This window comes from Ambystoma mexicanum, chromosome 11, assembly GCF_040938575.1.
Source record: "Ambystoma mexicanum isolate Mex_15411 chromosome 11, UKY_AmexF1_1, whole genome shotgun sequence".
NCBI lineage: Eukaryota > Metazoa > Chordata > Amphibia > Caudata > Ambystomatidae > Ambystoma > Ambystoma mexicanum.
Window position 1 is genome coordinate 166,482,155 of NC_090934.1, and position 19,706 is coordinate 166,501,860.

Genomic DNA, 19,706 nt, shown 5'->3' on the forward strand with positions numbered 1-19,706 from the left:
AACACTGAACGGCCATTGAAAGTGAAATTTGCCGGTTGCGAGTTTTGACCCTCCCAGTGCATTGTAGGAGTCTCCCGACATCCTCCCTCTTGTCCCCATGACTGAGGCCCAGGAACAGTGAGAGCTGCACAGGAACAGGAGTCCTCTGCTGCATCGTTTCTTCATCTTTAAAGGTACTGTACAAAGTCAGAGAGAACTTACCTCTTGCTGTAGAGTTGCTTGCATCTTCTACTCACAAGTCTAATCTGCTTGTGACCCTACATTTGATTCTTCTTTTCTCCAAGACTTCGCAAACATTGTGCAAATACTTTTTCCATTTACCACCCTAATCCTATATAAGACTTTTGCCCATTGACTTTGGCTTAGTCTGTTGCACTGTATGACTTTCTGGAGGGATCCAAAAGTATTTGCCTGCTTAAGAATGTGTGGTCTATTGTATGTTCTAGATGATCTTTTCGTGTGACTTACTATATAATTCTAAATGCAACCGTGATATATTAATGTCCCCAGCAACCTAGCATTTGAAGTCACCTGAGGGTGTAGGTAGCGTCTGTGGGCCATCCCAAAAGGGTATCTACTGATTTAGAGATACTAAGAGTCTGTATTTCATGAAGTTTATTTGTGTGTCGCTATTATATTGCTCCCTTCTGAAGAAGGCTTATTCTAACTGACTGATAAATTAATAATTGTTTATTCAATAAACCTTGAGTGTATGTTTATTTGAATACTTGTACTGTAAATCTCTGTGTAACTCCACTACAGCTCACATTGACCCCTCTTGAGATGAGTCTGGCTGCTCAACACGCTACCAAAACTGTGTAGTACAAGCTTATACCAAAGGTTGGTTTTCCTATACCTGTAGTCAGAGTTGTTTGTAGTGTTTCCACAGGGTACTGCATACAAACTTTGCTTAACAGTCCCTTTGGGTGGACTTTTGAAAAACTGTCCCAACAGTTTCTAAGACTAACCTTTTGCAACTTCTATACATGTACATACGATATCAACTTGACTCGCAAATCTTAATTGCCTAATTGTTACTATTGGGGTTCAGAAGTTGTGCTCCATTCATTGTCTATCTACATGCTGTTATATTCATTTAAGGGTAAAAAAAAAAAACTGCTTCTCAAACACCTAAAGCTCATTTCAAGGAATGAAACTTGTACATGCTTGTATCCTCTTTTTCCTACAGATTGCAAATGTGATTTAGGGCTGTTACAGACCCTTTGCTGTTTTTATAATTATTGTGCCTAATTTTAGTACGGGTGTGCATGCTTATACCCCTTAAATGCTGTATTTCTACTAGAGTATGTTTTTCAGTAAGTATTTTCAGTATGCAATCTTTTAATATGTTTGTGGTTGGACGACATTTACTTTGCAATCACTTTAGGCCTCTTGAGTGAAATACAGCTTTTCTCTGGTTACCAAGGTGTTGTCTAATGTGGTGGTAAACTCTGCCAAACACTACCAGTTGTTTTCTTTAAACCCTCACTCGAGTCAACCAGAAGAATTTGTATGGTCACTGTTTTGATGTGGAATGAAAAAACGTCAATACCTAGCCAAGAAGCATATTATGGCTTTCCTTCGCTAGTTTGAATGTGGCTTAGATCCACTGCTGGAAGGAAATGTCAAAATTGTTCTCATATTATGAGGATTGCAACTGTGTCTCTTCATTTGTCATTCTGTTTGAACAAATGAAGGCTCTTTATGTCTGGACATAGTAACAATTCACACTTCTTTTTCAGGACCAAAACAAAAAATTGTAGAAAAAAGACCCTCTCCATTGCAAGCACCAAAACCCCAAAAAGTGGAATTGTCAGAATCTGGTATGTCTTATTTCCAATTTACATGTAACTGTTAGCAAATGCATATTGCATTGCCTGCTTCCCGTTCTATTTCAAGCTGAATTCCCTATGACATTGTCTTTTTTCACTGTAGTCAATAAAGGAATCTTTTTTTTTTTAAATCTGACTATTGAGTATTCTTTGAATGATGCTACTTCTCCCCAGCATGAATCCTTTCACCGTGAGGTTAGGGTGGTGCGGCCGCTAACCGATATTCCCCCTAGTTGTGCTGTCATGCGGGAGGACCTTTCAGGGGAGGACTCCCCTCTTGGGGATAAGGGCATACGTTACGGAGAATTCTTAAAGTGCTAATTCCTCTCTACATTAGAGACCCCCCAGCTCTTTTGGTAAACTTTGGGGCTTTGCACTTTTTAATTATGTTTGTTTGCTGTGTTTATTTCTTTTGATTATGGAGTTTTAAGATCACTCCATAGGCATCTTTTCATATGCGTTACTCGGCACCCTCAGTGCAGTAACACAGGGAAGTCTTTTTAGACTTTCCCAAGGTTTAAATACCTTCTCTGGGATAAACGGTTTCCCAGAGAATGTAAGGTTAAATTGACTTCACTAGTCTTTTTAAATTCCTAGACCCAGCACACACTATCTTCCTATAGAGTGCTGGAGGGGTTACCTAGTATCCCCTGTGTCTAGAAACTCATGTAGCAGTCACAGTGGCTGGTGGCAATGGTTTTACAACGAACTACCATGATTTTTCCCGACCGCGAACACTGGTAGCTAAAAATCGCTGGAATCATGTTTTTCAAGGTGGCGCCTTAAGCCCCTTTGTTTAAACAGGTCCTGGTCTTCTTTTTTCACCATTTCTTTTTGGAAAGGTCCTTTTAGTGTTTGTCTCTGCGTGCCAAACCAGGTTTGGTCCCTTTGTGTCTATGCCTTTGGCAGGCTTCACGACTGAAGACTGCCTCTGGCGCCTCAGTGTCTGGGGTGGGCAGGAAGTGAGGGAGTTGCCCGAAACTCCCTGTGCTTAGTCTCCTCTCCTCTCCTCTCCTAGGAGACCCAAATGAACTCTGGCGTGATTGGCTGGCTGACTGTCCGGCAAGGACAGCCACCCTGCTGGGTGAGTGGAAGCTAGGCTGGAATGAATGGGAGAAACCTGTTTAAAAGTCGAGTCTCTTGGACTGCGAAGCAGTCGACCACCGAACGAAAGAAGCGAAGACGACAAGAGGACGGCTGCTGCAACTCCTGGACCGTTGGTTTGCCCGGTGAAGCCCTGCTGCAGGTCCGAATTGCCAAGTTCACCACGACAGAGAAGCCCCTTCAAGGACGACTACTTCCTTTTGAGTTGGTGTGACCAATCAACTCGTAAGCCACCTGGATACCATTCGCTTGAGCTGGCTAGAATTGCAGCTACTCGAACTGAAGTGACTCCATTTTGTCAGCGTTTTCCGACAATCTCGTGCAGTGCAGGAGTCCCCCAACGTCCTCCCTCTTGTCCCCACGACTGAGGCTCAGGAACAGTGAGATCTGCAGGAACTACCAGGAACCAACATCTTCAGCTGCATCTTTTGCTTCATATTAAGGTACTGTGCCAACCCGATTGAAAGAAACGCCTCTCTCGCAGTGAAAGTTCGTGGAACTTTCCCAACTTGCAGGCCTAATCAGCTTGTGACCCAACATATGATTCTTTTTTGTAAAAACTACTTCTGAGAACTTTTGCAAAGACTTTACCGTTTACTTCAAGAACTTCTCTTTATTATCCAAGACACTAGTACATTGACTTTGGCCTAGGCCTATTGAACTGAATCGAGTCCTCTAGTGAACTAAAACTATTTGCACTGCCTAAGAAAGTTTCTGATGTTTGTTAATCTGCTTAGAATCACATGCTGTGCATAGGTACGACATCCAGTGGTCACTGCGGAGTATTGCATTTTGTTTTTCGTAGTCGAAAAGGGGACGTCGACAAGGCGTGTCTGTAACACTATCCCTATAGTGACGTGCGTTGTACCCACAATCCCTCACGCGTCGAGGTCCCTCTGTTACGCTACGACAGGGAGCTCTGGTACAAACTGGCTCCCCTGCTGGACTTCCTCCCGGACGACAAGAGGGCGGAGGCCCTGGAGATCCTGCAGGAAGGTGAGGTGGCTTCGGACCACGCCATCACCGTGGCGACGGACATCGCCGACACTGGGTTCCGCCAGTTGGGCAACAGCGTTTGCCTGAGGCGGCGCGGATGGCTCGAGGCTACGGACTTCCGGCAAGACGTTCAAACCAGAGTCCTGGACATGCCCTTCGATGGGAACAACCTGTTTGGAAAGACAGTGGACGATTCCCTTCAGGCCATTAAAGCGGACACAGAGACGGTCCGGGCCCTTGGAGTTCTGCAACAACGGCGGACGCCCTTTCGGAGCAGCGGAGGCAAGGGCGCCTCCAAAAGGTTCTGGCGGCGGTTTCTCTTCCTACCGTCAAGCGGCCCGTTCGTGTCTCAGGAGGCCTACAGAGGACGAGGCAAGTCTGGCGGACCCCGCCGTCGTCGCCAAGGAGGTCAAGGCGGCAAGGCCGCGTCCAAGCAGGATTGAACCGGCCGTGGGGTCGGGCCCCCACCGAAGCACCCCGGTGGGAGGCCGGCTGGCGAGCTTTGTCAGCGTGTGGGAGTCCATCTCCACCGACCGTTGGGTGCTGGACGCCCTGGCCCGGGGCCACGCACTCGAGTTTCAAAGAAGGTGTCCGCGCGTCCCTCCCGTGGCCAGGAAAGAACTTCACGTCCCTCAACTTCTCCTGGAGGTAAAGGCGATGCTCAGGAAGGGCGCCATCGAACTCGTCCCAAAGAGGCTTCGGGGATCCGGAGTTTACTCGAGATACTTCCTCGTGAAGAAGAAGACGGGAGGATGGCGCCCATCCTAGACCTGCGACGTCTGAACAAGTTCATCAAGGCGCAGAAGTTCCGGATGGTCACCCTCCAGCACGTCCTGGGTCAGCTGGAGGAAGGAGACTTCCTATCGTCGTTGGATTTGGAGGATGCCTACTTCCACATTCCCATCCTAAAGGGGCACCGGAAATTCCTCAGGTTTGTGGTCCAAGGGCGTCATTACCAGTTCAAAGCCCTCCGCTTCGGACTACGGTCGGCACCCAGGGTATTCACCAAGTGCCTCGCACCAGTGGCGGCGCAGCTGCGCCGCGAGGGGATCCACGTCTACCCCTACCTGGACGACTGGCTAATCCGCGCCAAGACGAGGGAGCTCGCCGTGGAGCACACGGCAAGGACCGTCCAACTTCTCACGGACCTGGGATTCTCCGTGAACTACGCCAAATCCCACCTGGTGCCCGCGCAAGACGCACTGTTTCTGGGAGCTAGGCTCAACACAGTGTCCCTTCTGGCTTTCCCGTCGGAGGAGAGGACCAGGACCATCTTGGGCAAGGTGCAGCGGATGTTGGTGGCCGACGCGGCCAAAGTGAGGTCCATCAAGTCCCTCCTCGGGATGATGTCTTCCTGCATCTACCTCATTCCCATGTGCAGGCTCCCGATGCGCCCGTTGCAGGAGTTCCTGGATGCACGCTGGATCCAGACGACGGGCAGCTTCGAGGAAAGGATCGCGCTCGACGAGAGTTTCCGACGAGCGATACGGTGGTGGGGCACCCGCGCGCATCTGACGGCGGGCATGGACTTCCAGACCCCAGCCCACCAGGAGACAGTGACCACGGATGCCTCCCTGGAAGGGTGGGGAGCGCACACCGAAAATCTGCACGCAAGAGGACTTTGGCTCCCGACGGAGAAGTCCCTACATATCAACGTCCTGGAGCTCCGTGCAGTGTTTTGGGCCCTCAGGTCCTTCCTTCCGTCCCTCAAGGGCAAGGTGGTGAGGATCTTCACCGACAACACCACCACCATGTTTTACATCAGGAAACAGGGCGGAACCAGGTCCCCAGCACTGTCCAAGGAGGCGCAGGACCTGTGGCATTGGACCGTCGCCCAAGGGATATTTCTGGTGCCGTTTCATCTGGCAGGGATAAAAAACACCATCGCCGACTCATTCAGCAGGGAGCTGCGCTCGTGCCACGAGTGGGAACTACGGCAGGATCTAGTGGATCGCCTCTTCCGACGATGGGGCAAACCCCAGATCGACCTGTTCGCAACGGCGACAAACTCCAAGTGCCAGAGGTTCGCCAGCAGGTTCCCACATCCGGGGAGCATGGGCGATGCTTTCTTGTTCCCTTGGAACGGCCTGTTTCTATAAACGTTCCCTCCATTGCTGTTGCTGCTCCGCCTCATCAACCAGCTCAAGAAGTCCAGGTGCAGGATGATCCTCATCGCCAGTCAGGCTGCCGGCGGACGCGGATCTTCTCTCCAGAGAAGGAGGAGCCATTCTCCACCACGACCCACAGTCGCTGAACTTGCAGGCCTGGCTCCTGCAGCACTAGAGTTTGGAGGGTACGATATCCCGGCTGATTTCAGAGAGGTTCTTGCAAAGGCCAGGGCGTCCTCAACTCTCCAGTGTTACGGTCATAAATGGAAGAGGTTCTCTGTCTGGTGCCGTGCACAGAAGATTAACCCTCTGTGAATTACGGCCCCTCAAGTGCTGCCGTACCTGCTGTCGCTGGCCAAGGCTGGACTGGCTCACGCCTCCATAAAGATACATCTGGCTGCCATCTCCCGATATACCAGGACGAAGGGACGGGCGTCCTTGTGGTCTCATCGCCTGGTGAAGGAATTTATGAAGGGACTATTTCGATCGTTCCAGCCAGTGAAGGCTCCTGCCCCGGGGTGGGAGCTTAATGTGGTGCTGACCCGGCTCATGGGGGCCCCATTCGAGCCTAAGCATTCAGCGCCTTTGAAGTTCCTGTCATGGAAGACAGCATTCCTCGTGGCCATCACCTCTGCACGACGAGTGGGAGAGATTCAGGCCCTATCTTGCAAGCCTCCATACTTGACTTTTCATAACACGAGAGTGGTGCTGAGGACGCACCCCTCCTTCATGCCCAAGGTGCCGTCGGACTTCCACCTCAACGAGCCCTTGGTGTTACCAGTTTTCTTTCCGTCACCTTCGACGCCGGCCGAGAGGACTTTGCACTCGCTGCATGTAGCTAGAGCGCTGAAGTTCTACTTGGACCGCACAAAGAGTTTTCGGAAGACGTCACAACTGTTTGTGAACTTTGGGTCTGGAATCAGGGGAAGGCTCTCTCAAAGACCTCCATTTCCAGATGGCTCTCCGGCTGCATCATGCATTGTCACCGGGTGGTAAACCGACTGCTGCCTGGCCGTCAGAGCCCATTCGACCAGAGCGATCGCTGCTACCACAGCATTCCTGTCTGGTGTGCCCCTGCTGGACATCTGCAGGGCTGGTACGTGGAGGTCTACGCACCCCTTCACGAGATTCTACTGCGTCGATCGGGACTCCAGGGAGGAGTCCAGGGTCAGCCAAGCAGTGCTGCGCAACCTGTTCGCTTAAGGTGAGCCTGGTGAGGAGGTAAGAGCTGCTCAATGTTGAGTTGTTGTATTGCTTAATGTTGAGCCTATTGCCACCTCCTGTGGTTGTGCATGTGTATACTGCTATGTATTCTTTTATTCATGAGCATGTGAATTCATGCCATACCCCATGCTGGAGAAGGGACAAGTTACTTACTTGTAACTGTTCTCCAGCATGGATCTGGCATGGATTCACATGCAAACCCTCCCACCTACGCCTCTGCGGCTCATCACTTGGTCATACTGCCACTTGGCGTGCTACCAAATATGAGGATGACTGCCAGAGGCGGGGCTTAGGGAGGGGGGGGCAGTCATTGGCTGGGGGCTGTATGACCCAGAGATCCGTGATTGGTTACTACTAAGAAAGACAGATGAGAAACGAAACTGATACTGATTTTTTTTCTTTACAGAGGATTCCCAGCCTGACGACTGGGAATATTCATGAGCATGTGAATCCATGCCAGACCCATGCTGGAGAACAACAGTTACAGGTAAGTAACTTGTTCCTTACAGGTATTCAAATAAACTCTTACACTCAAGGTTTCTTGCATAAACAATTATAAATTTGTCAGTTATAAAGCCTTCTTTAGAAGGAAGCAATATACTAGTAACGCACAAATACACTTCAATACTGTACACTTCAAGTTTATGAACCAGTTAAGACCCTTTTGGGATGGCCCACAGACACAACCTACACCCACAGGTGACTTCAATAACTAGGGTGCTGGGGACATTAATACCTTACTGTTGGTATTCAGAATACTTTTAGAAATTGGTAAATGGCAAATATTATTAGAACACAAGAGCTCACAAATATTCTTAAGTAGACAAGCACTTTTAGATACCCCAAGAAGAGTCATGCAATTCAATAGCCTAAGCCAAAGTCAATGGGCAAAAGCCTTCTACAGGATGAAGCACTTCTCGTAAGTAAATGGAAAAGTCTTTGCACAAGTTCTTAAGAGTCTTTGATGAAAAGAAGAATCAAATGTAGGGCCACAAGCTGATTGTACGAGTTGTAGAAGTTTCAAAGCAACTGTACAATAAAAGGTAAATTCTCTTTAGCTTGTTTTACAGTACCTTGCCAATGAAGAAAAGATGCAGCTGATGACTTATGTTCCTAAGCAGCTCTGCAGATCTCACTGTTCCTGGGCCTCAGTCGTGGGGACAATAGGGAGGACGTCTGGGGAGTCCTGCAATGCACTGGGACTGTCAAAACTGGCAACGGGCAAACTTTTATGTGAACTTTTAAATGAAGGGGACTATCCGGCATCGGAAGCATGCTAGTCAAGGAGTGGGAGAGCTTCCACCCCCTCTGACAAGTGTTCACCATCAAGCCACAGGCTGTGGTCAGAAGAGCCACCTACAAAAAAATTAAAAACGAGTGAGCCAAAATAGTCGGCGAGCCACGATAAGGCTACGCCACAACCCCAGTCTCCTCCTAAAAAGAAACCGGTCAGCAGCAAAGGCTCCCGGCCCACATCCAAACAATCACCGAAAATCCTGTCAACAAAAACAATCGTGGAAGACGGATAAGGACTCACACCCGTTAACGAAGTCGACCTACCATTCGTCAAGACCATCCTCTCTAACGAAGGAGAAACATGAAGTAGAGTCCACCAAAATCCCACCTTCGTCAACTAAAAAGAAACCTCACTCGTCATCAAGAGTCCTATACTTCTAGAGAAGGACATAGATCCTGCTTGGGCCAAGAGTCGTCCACGAGACATCCCCCGTCAACGAAATCGTCCACGAGACATGGTCTGACGACGAAATCTGGCCATCACTCAAAAACCACAAATCTCCAGGCGGTGATACTGTTATTCACCCAAATCCTTCATCAACTTCTACCACGGCCCAAATCATAGTTAACACTGAACAACCTAACCACCCGCTACAAGAGGAAAGTATTCTATCCTGTAGTAAAGGAATGCTGAAAACTCAAACGAAAGAACCAACAGAGTCCAGACCTCTCGCTCTTGGTATGTCACCCATAAGCTTCATGGAAATCGTACATGCAGAAATCCTTCAGCATGAAATAACATCCGACTTTGGGCTGCCCAGAAAGGAATGCCCATGGATCACGGATTCCGAGGACTGCAGGATCCAACCCCAGGTACAAGACAGATCTTCCAGTAGACCCCACTCGAGGGGAATGAACTCCCATAAAATACCCTCTTATTAATCTACAATCTTTGCTATCCCTGCAAGTTCTTTCAACTGCAAAGTCTATTTGGACAGCTCAAGGCTAGGCTCCCACCGCCTCAATCTCAGGGCATCCATCAATGCAGAGCCAAGGTTCCTCCAGGTCTACATGCATTACAAGGAAGAGATCAAGGGCACTCATCCAGGGACCACACCATATGTCCATGGTTGATGCAAAGGTCACATTTTCCACCCAGGCTTCTGTTAGGCAGGCAGTATTCTCTGGGAACACCACACACAATTAGGACTACAGGTGTAAGCAAAAATCAACCTTTGGTATAAGTCTGTACCACACACTTTTGGTAGCGAGCTAAGCAGCCGGGCTCATCTCAAGAGGGAATGTGAGCAGTAGAAGTTACACAGAAGTATCATAATCACAGTGGTTCAAGTAGACACTTGCACTCAAGGTTTCTTGGTCAAAAATATTTAAACATTGATTTACTCAGTCATTTAGAAAACATTCACTAGTAGAAATCAACGCGATATTAACCACCAATATACTACCCTGAAAAAGGAGCCAAATGGCACTTCACTACTTTTAAATAGGAATAAAAAGGCAGAGGTCTGTACAAGGGATTAGAAAACACTTCTTTCAGATAATGCAAAGCTTCAATGTACCTGGAGCGTCAGTTCAATTCAATAGTCCAGGCCAAAGTCAATAGTCTAGTGTTCTTGGATAGGACAGCACAGTTCTGGTACAGATGGAGAAGTCTTTGTAAAAGTTTTTAGAAGTAGTTTGATATGCTGGCTCACAAGCTGATTAGACCTGCAAGTTGGGAAGGTTTCACGAACTTTCACCGCGAGAGTTGGGATCTCTCAACCGGATGGCACAGTACCTTAAAGTGAAGCAAAAACGTGTAGCTGAAGACGTTGTTTCCTGGCAGTTCCTGCAGCTCTCTCTGTGCCTGAGCCTGAGTCGTAGGGACAAGAGGGAGGACGTCGGGGGACTCCTGCACTGCACAGGATCGTCGTTGGAGCAAACAAAATGTCGTCACTTCTGCTCAAGTAGCTGTGGCTTCCAAACACAAACTGGTTTCCCTCTCACTGGCTAAACCTTAACCAGCATTGAGAATGGTATCCAGGTGTCTTCTGAGGTGGTTGTCCCATCAACTCAAAGGAAAACGCCGTCCTTGAAGGATCTTTTCTGTCGAATGGCGATCTGGCGATTCAGAGGTGCAGCAGGGCTTCACCAGGCAAATCAACGGTCCAGTGGTTGCAACAGCCGTCCTCTTCCAGCTCGTCTTCGGTTCTTTCGTTCAGTGGTCAACTCTGCCTTCCAGTCCTGGAGACTCGCCTTTTAACCAGTTTTCTCCCATAAATTCCAGCCTAGCTGTCTGTCACCCAGCAAGGGTGGCTGTCCTTTCCGGACAGTCAGCCAGCCAATCGAGCCTGAGTGCATTTGGGTCTCCTAGGAGACCAAACACAGGGAGTTCCGAGCACCTTCCTCAGTTCCTGCCCACCCCAGACACTCAGAAGCCATGGGCGGACTTCAGTTCTGAAGCCCGCCAAAGGCTCGCAAACAAAGGGACCAAACATGGTTTGGCGCGCAGAGTTAAACACCAGAAGGACCTTTCCACAAAGAAACAGCGAAAAAGATGACTGTCTGTTTTTAGAGAGGGGTCTTGGGCGCCATATTGAAAAAAATGGTGGCCCCCGATTTTTAGCTACCAGTGTTTGTGGTCGGGAAAAATCATGGTAGTTCATTATAAAACCACTGCCACCAGCGATTTCAATAGGAAAGGGTAGCTTTTGACAGCTACAAGAGCGTTTAGACATAGGGGATACTAAATAACCCCTCCAGCACTCTATAGGAAGATAGTGTGTGCTGGCTCTATGAATTTAAAAATCCCAATTAAGTCAATTTAACTTTACATTCTCTGGGGAACAGTAGTTCATCCCAGAGAAGGTATTTAAACATTGGTAAGTCCAAAGGACACCCCTGTGTCACTACACTAAAGGTGCTGTGTGACACAACAATAAAAAGATGATGCCTATGGAGTTATCTAAAACTCCATAATCAAAGAACACAAGAGTAAAACGCACATCAAAATACATGATAGAGGGAAAAAAAGGCTCACACTCTCTCCAGGGGAAAAAAAACAAGTCCTCAAAATCCAGCAAAGTTGCTGGGGGTCTCTAAGGTGAAGGGAATAAGCACATTTCTGAGAATTCTCCCTAATATCGGGTCCGATTTAAAAGCAATGCACACAATCTGGTATTTCTCTCCTTGGCTCTTCGGTTCCAGCAGGAACTGCAGTGGAAATGCAACCAGCTTCGAGAGGATGTCCATACAGGCTTGCATTGGTCCTGCCAACTCAAAGGGAGAAGTTGTCCTTGCAGGGCTTCTCTAGTCGAGGTGAATTCGGAGCTTCAGCACAGCAGCAGGGCTTTACCGGGCAAACCAATGGTCCAGGAGTTGCAGCAGGCGGTCTCTTCCAAGTTTTTCTTCGGATTTCTTCGTCCAGTTGTCGACTCTGCCTTCCAAGCCAAAAAGCCTTGCCTTTTATGCAGGTTTCTCCCATGTTCATTCCAGCCTAGCTGTCAATCACACAGCAGGGTGGCTGTCCTTACCGGACAGCCAGCCGGACAATCGCCTTTTGGGTGCATTTGTGTAGCCAAGGGGATTCAGCACAGGTAGTTTCGGTCACCGCCCTCACTTCCTGCCCTTGCCAGACATACTGGTGCAAAAGGCGGGTTTCACTTGTGAATCCCACCAAAGACCAAACAAAGAAAGAGACCAAACCTGGTTTGGCATGCAGAGTAAATCTTAAGAACCTTTCCAACAGAAAATGGTGAAAAAAGAAGACTGGGGCCGTTTTGACGAAATGGGCACCCATGGGTTCCTTACTGTGGCTGCAAACGTAACTGTAGAAAGGGTAACAAAAAATGTTAAATGAGAAACTACACAAAGGGGATACTAAGTAACCCCTCCTGCACCCTATGTTAAGATAGTATATACTGGGTCTAGAAAGTTACAAATGTAAGTAAAGTCAATTTCACTTCACTGCTCTTGGAAACATTAGTTTAACCAAGAGAAGGTATTTAAACCTTTGGGAAATCCAAGAGACTTCCCTGTGCCACTGCACTGAAGGTGCTGTGGGACACAATGTAAAGATGATGCCTATGAAGTTTCAGACTCCAAAGTTAAACATAAATTAAATCCCATTAAAATTACACTAGAGATAAAAAGTCCTAAAGTCCAGCAAAAGAGCAGGGGGTCTCTAAGGTAAAAGGGAATTTAGCACATTTCTGAAAATTCTCCCGAACAGGTAGGCTTCTTCCAGGCATGCAGTGGGCTCTTTCCACCAAAAAGAACTTTGAGAAAGACTTTGGGTCGAAGATGTCAACCAGCCACTGTTCCAATGAAAGGTTCCCTGCTTGGCCCCTGTTTTTTCAGTGCGCACATTATTGCAGCGCAATCTCCCTTCTCCTTTGTCGACTCAGGCCTCCAAGGCCTTAGGCGAGTCGCTACCTGCGAAAGCAGTTGGTTGGCTTCTTCGTTCCGGAGATGCGTTGTTCGGCCTCCCCGGTGCGGGAGAACAGTTTTTGAATGTTGACGGAAGAAGGAGACTGCCGCCGTAATGCCGTCCATTTTCTTCTCCATGGAGGAACGAGAATGGGCTATGGCAGCCATCACATCTAGGTACTGACGTAGTAGCAGTCACATACTGGTCCATTTTGTTTGTGTAGATGACTTTTTAGGCTTGTCCTTAACCATGTTGCGTGACTGGACCAGTCAGATGATTTAGCCGTGAGGTGTACGGATGTAGTGACCAGGTGGTAGGCCTGCTTGTACTGGGCAATAGTTTTCGGGGCCCTTCCCGCCCCCACTCTAGTGTCTAGTTGTCTTCCACGGGAGACCTGTCCTGTGGGGGCGGGGCATCTAGGTATCCACTGCAGGTCAGAGGGCGTTTATACAGACTACGGTGTGGTGTAGTAAGCAATGGTAAAGTCTGGCACTGCTGTACGTCTGTAGCCTCAAGCAGGCTTTGTCAAGGTCTGCACCCCAGGCCGCCTCCCCCCCCCCCCCCCCCTGTCCTGGGCATCGCACCGACACTCGTTCCTCAGTTGCGTGCCACTTTTCATGCGTTTCCCCATCGTATTAGCATAGTATCAGTCCCAGGGAAGCTCTCCATCTCGGTGTACCCCCCATGCAGTGCAGTCTTGGGATCGGGAACTTCTCCCCTTCAATTGCCCCGTTGTCTGGTCTGCCTTGCACGATTAAGGGCAGTCTAGCCAGTGGACCAGCCACTCCATTCCCAGTGGACGCTGTGTTTGGAAGGTGTGGACCGGGAGGGTTTCTGCCGAGATCATCCCTAGGAGGGGGCAGGTCTCAGCTGTTTGATCTTGGACTGTAGATATGAGCATGAAGCCAAGAGTAGCCGCCGGTGTGGATCCGGGCAGATTCGCTTCTTATGGGCTGGCAATGTGTCAGAGCTGTGCTAAGATGCCCCCCCTAGTGGTCTACGATTGCTCGGATCTCTGTTTTCTCTCTCTATTGAGTTCAGAGTCATGCCCTGCGGGGGGGGGGGGGGGCTTCCCCGGTTTTTTGCTAGCAGTAACTTCGCAGTGACCGTGTATTGCGCCGTTCCACTGTCCTACTCGTAGTGAATTTGGGTGTGGCCCTGTGCAGAGAGTTGGCAGAATACAGGAAGAGTTTTGGCAGGTGGTCAGGATCGGGGTGCTTCGATGTCCCAGGGTCTCTCTCAGCACCACCCAATGTTTGACACTGGTTGATCGGGGCCAGGTACCTGCACCCAGGGTCTTCATTCGTGTTCACTTTTCGGAGGTAATATTCCACAGTGCCCCTCCACACCAATCTCTGCTGGGGACGGGGGTCCCTCCGGCCACCACAACAGTTCTGCAGGCCTTACACTGTTCTTAGTGCTGCTGGTGTATGTCTGCCTGCTCTGACAACGCCATCACGCCCATGGCGTATCCGTGACTATCAGTGTGTCAGGAGACCTCCGTCTGCTTCTGTTTGCTACTGTTATGTATCTCGTGGGAGGGAGCAGGTACTACGCTCCGCAGCAGTTGCCGACTCAATGTGGGCTTCAGATAGCGCAGTATCTCGATGTTCGTCCAGCCCACTGACCTCTGTACGAGCCAGTCAGATGGTAGGGTATCGGGTGGGGAGGAACATAGGAGAGAGCAGTTCTTGTTAGTTTACGGGGGGCCTCCGGTCGGCATATCCAGCTATGGCTGTTAAGTATATCCTAGTACGCAAGTAAACAGACCATTTGAAAACACCTGTGGTCTCTCTTATGGTCCGTAGTGGTGGATAGGCGTCCCAATGGCCCTGTCTCGATGGTACGGATCTTGCAGTTCTGCTACGGCTTCCGCCATCGCCTGGGTCGGAACATCGTTCTCTTCAAACTGTTCCAGTTTTTGCGGTGCCCACTGAATCCAGAACCCCTGGGGAGCCCAGGGGTCACAACGCTCTCCAGGCAGCCTCGGCAGTGTACTTTCGGCTGGCGGTGTATTTTGTCTGTAACGTTTGGGGTGTCTGGATGTTTGTGCAGTTCGCTGGCAGGGTGAAACAGCGGGACCGCTGCGAGGTTCGCACTGCGCTGGTGGGGCTTTCTCACATTCTTAAGTCCGACCTGCTCTGTTGCTGCATTGTCTCCGGGAGTCTCGCTCAGGCGTTACTATACGCGGTTTGCCACAGTACGGTCTGGGTACAGTGGCGTGTAGTTGGTAGGAGCCAGTCTGATTTTGCACCACACACAGGGCACCAATTGGCTGTGGTATTCCAGCATCAGCCCTCCAAAGTCTCCGGCAGTGCCCATTACCGAATAGTTTGTGTTTCCTGTCGTTATCGGCCGGCGACCATCTTGGAGATCTTGCTGCAGTCGGTCGTGGGACTCAGCTTCGGCCCCAATTCCTCCCGTTTGAGCTGGCTTTCACTACCCACCCTTTTTCCAGCGATACAGCACACATTCATCCTTCTATATTGTTTTGGTCAGCATACACCACGGATATAGGATGTGAATTCAGGATTCTGCATGGGAGCGCACAGGGACTTGCGTCCTCATTTCTCTCCAGTCGGCAACACCTCCCTTTTTGGTTATTCTTGATTGAAGTCCAACAAAGGGCTTAGTAAAACCATTCTACTGAGACAGTACAAGACTCCCCTTTTAGTATACACACTATGCTTTAAATACACTGATAAAAGCACAGACCTTATTTAGAACACCTAACAGTATTTATAGGTCAGTTGGACCTTTGTATACACATTCAGTATAGGGCACACCTATTCTTGGGGTAAAACCATAAGTTACTTTCAGACTACTTCCAGTAGTACACGGGTATCGGACCCTATCAGTTATGCAGTGACACTCAACCAGGAAATCCCATAGTCAACCAACTTGCAAATATATTTTTCTGAATAGTGTAACAGATTCAAGGAACAGTAGATAACTCTACTACATTTGTGACGATACAGTTATACTAGGTCAGTTAAACCTTTTTGGCGTAATATACAATTACAGTTGCTTTTCAGCTCATTGAAACACAGTCTAAGATAAGCACAAACTCTTTACACTAATTGTTTATGCCTCAGGCAAAACAAGGTCAGCTACACCTAAAGGAATACTTATTTTTTTTTCTTTTTTCTTTTTATTGAAACTTCAGCGCAGCGAACCTGTTGGGAAGCCAACAAGTCGCCAAGCTTTTGTTACAACACATCGTCGTATGTTTATCGATTACAGTGTAAAAGAAAATAAAACAATCAGCAATCCAGCATATAAAGTTGTATCATGGAGTTCCTACAACATCATTTTTCAGTTAAATTTAGAGAGTCCAAGAAGTTCACAATTGCGCAGGTCAACTTAATGTTATGTCAGGCAACTGCATAAGACCACCAATTTTGATTCTGATTCAACAGGGGTAAAGTCTCCTAAGTGACGCAGTCGACGTAAGGTTAACGCATGGCATCCGGTAATTAGATGTTCGATAGATTCGAAGGTTGCAGAATCTGCAAAGATTGCTGTTTGCTTTGTTAATGTGTCGTAGAAATTGCATTTCCCTGGTGTTTAATGCATTCAAACGCAGCCTCAAAAATTGGTCACGATGTCGCGAGGGGCAAGTTACCAAGTAGCGATAATAAGCATCAAGTTTGTGTACGCCTAATCCCGATCTCAAGAATGTAGGCTTCGTTTTCAGCTGATCGTAATTCTGGATCCAACACGGTCAAATTTCTTTTTTACACACTGGGGTTGGCTGAGCAAGTCAGCTATGTTCAAATCGGCATTGTTTAGAGTGGCTTCCAGTAATTGCTGCCAGGCTCCAAGAAGGCCCGGTCGCTCACAGCCTGGACGATTTTCAAAATGTTGGTATGACGGAGGCAGTGGGTGCAGCTTCATCTTTCGTAGCACCATTATTGATTTCCACATGACGCAACTATGTATTGAATTTATTGATAATTCATATCGAAGAGACACCATTGAAATTTACGAGGGTAGATGCAATACCAGACGCCAAAATAAGCCTTCAAGCTTCTGCCAGAATAGGGAATCAATGTTCCAGCCTGATTCAGATCCAAACGTAATAGCAGGTATTACCTTTTGAATGTAAAAAATTAATACCCGTTCAAGAGAAAATTTGCCATATTGCTTATTTATTTTTGAGGCTTGAATACTGAATTGAATCATCCGATTTGTGAGGTCCAACTTCCAGTGATGTTCATTGATAGAAGTGTTGAAAGTTATTCCAAGGTATCGAATGGAATTCACAGAACTCGGAGATTCCATTGGTTTTCCAGGAGAAGGACTTATTTTTTCTGGAACCACCAGCACCAATGGTCACGATCTGTTTTTACCAGTATTTAATTCAAGATCATTCCTATTAAGATACTCACACAGACTATCTGTGTAAGATCTACTAGGACGAGATTGTCCGCATAAGTTATGCAGCGAATTTCGATGTTGTATATCTTTGGCGAGAAACATCTGCCAGCTTCCAGATGTTTCGGAAGGTCAGAAAAAAACAATTTGAATTGAAAAGTTCGGCTGCCAGGGGACATCCCTGTTTCACCCCCTTGTTGGCAAAGATTTTCTTCGATAGGTCTCCTTCATTATTTAAACAAATCTGGATGGAAGTTTTAGAGTGCAGCGCCTTGATTGGTTGTAGCAACCTTTGAGGACAGTTCCAGTTTGACAATTTCTGCCAGAGCTTGACACGATTGACACTGTTGAACGCTCCTCGCAGACCGATGAATGCCAGATGTAATCGCCTTTTTGCTTTTAGGGTTTCTCATTTCAATATGTTTAAGATCAGTAGGGTAACCTCAACTCCAACTCCTTTAGTAAAGCCAGTTTGACGAACGTCGTAGATTTAATCTCGCATGGACCACTGTGCAAGTCGTTGGCGTAGAAAAGAGGCAAATAACTTGCCTATCGTATCTAACAGAGCAATCGGGCCATAGTTGTCGGGATCCGCCCGATTGCCTTTCTTATATATAGGTACGATGATGGCTTCACGCCAGGATTCAGGAATAGTCCTTGAGGAGGATATTGAACAAAACAAGGCTTCTATGAAGACTGACCATTGCGTTTCGTTTTGTTTTAGCATCATGTTGGATATCATGTCCGGACCAGCAGCGTGTGAATTCTTCAGAGCGCGTATTGCAATTTTGATGTCATCTAGCTGGATTTCCAAATCCCATGGGATCACGTTATCAGGTGGATCAGGCGGTCCTTCACTCAAGGGAGTACTAAGTATTTTCACAAAGTGAGTCTCCCATGTGACTGCATCAATTGCATTTCGCACAGAAGATGAAAGACGCAAATTTCCTGTGTTCAGAATCCTCCAAATTTCACGTGAATTTTTAGTAAGCAACTGTTTCATCATTAGTTCTGCTTTGTCTTGTTCAATAATCATTTTTGCAGACTTTAGCCAGTTCCGATAAGTTTAGCGTAGTGCTCGAATTGCACTTTCAAGTTTGTTGTCGCAAAAGCTAGTGAGGGATGGCTTTTTCATAGCTCTTATATCACAACGCATCTCCCTTTTTGCTGTAGTTTGTAGTGACAATGTGAGATGCTTGTGGGAGATTCCCATCACTCTGCAGATTTGACAATGATAAAATTGACTAAAAGTGGTGCATACTCAACCGACTGTCCTTCCTTCTGATTGAATAATTGCAGACTCAACGAATGGATTTGAGTCATTCATCCGAAGACTGTGTCCCCCAGCATTCACTGATAACGGAAGGGCACACTGCCTTGCACATTGTGACCATTCCAACATACAAGAGAAGCACAAAAGGTTGTGATCACTGTCAGGCATCTTGCGAACTTCGAACTTCAGTTCTTGGGCAAAAAAGGCTTGGGATACCCAGAAATAGTCAATAATGGAACTTGATTTTTGGTTCAACCACTTTGCACATGGTGGTTGGTCACCTTTCACGTTACCGTTAACCATTTGACAGTTTGTTTTGCAAAGCCAAGCTCCACATTTGGCCTCTAACATTTACCTCGTTGATCGGTAGTGGCAAAAAGTGCTTTGATTTGTGGTCGATTTTGAACCAGGAGCAATTTAGATTGCCACAACATATGATCGAGATATTCAAATACGAGGTTATAACTTCATCTATCATACATGTGACCGAGCATAGGAAGGCCTTGGTGCTAATTTTTTCCGGATTCCAATATCCATTTATAATTAGCAGATGTTTCCTTGTAGATATATTGACATCATCAGACCACATCAAAACCATCTGGACATAGGGATTTGGACAGCAAGAAGTCACAATTGACCACCAGGTATTGATTTTTACTAGGGTTAACAGACCAGATGACGATCTCCTTGTTCGTTTTTAATAGCTGGATTCATTACAATGACAAAGTACTCTTTTGTAGGTACCTCGCTTAACCAGGTTTCCTGGAGACATATTACGAACACATTTCCCATTGGAACATCAAACCTGTTAAAAAGATGGCTGAATCCCCTTGTATTCCACAACAAGAATTCACATGTTTGATCGCATGTGACTTGTCGTGGATGCTTTATTCTTCCAAATGTCATTGGTGTAGGAAGTACTCCTTTGGGAAGTCGTATTTGATTGACCAAGATTAGCGGAAACTTTCATAACTTTTCGTAGTTCGCAACGTCTATCAAGATTATCGTTAGACGCAGGACTCCGTCTCGAGCACTTTGCAGGAAGAGCACACAGTTATTCTAGGCAGGTAAGACCTAAGGTTGTAATCTACTGTTAAAGTTGTTTTTCATATCAGCGCAACGCAGAT

General features: G+C 47.5%; 1 protein-coding gene across 14 annotated transcripts in view; it reads left to right on the plus strand.

Moving 5' to 3' along the window:
- The window catches only part of SRRM1 (serine and arginine repetitive matrix 1), a 935,651-nt gene that overhangs the window by 516,933 nt on the left and 399,012 nt on the right, over positions 1-19,706 (plus strand). For 11 of the 14 annotated variants that reach the window (XM_069622715.1, XM_069622713.1, XM_069622710.1 and 8 more), the window contains exon 10: positions 1,743-1,823. The exons of the other annotated variants lie outside the window; for them this stretch is intronic. In XM_069622715.1, coding sequence (XP_069478816.1) covers positions 1,743-1,823 — 81 coding nt within the window. The remainder of the gene's footprint in view (positions 1-1,742; positions 1,824-19,706) is intronic. 14 annotated transcript variants of the gene reach the window in all.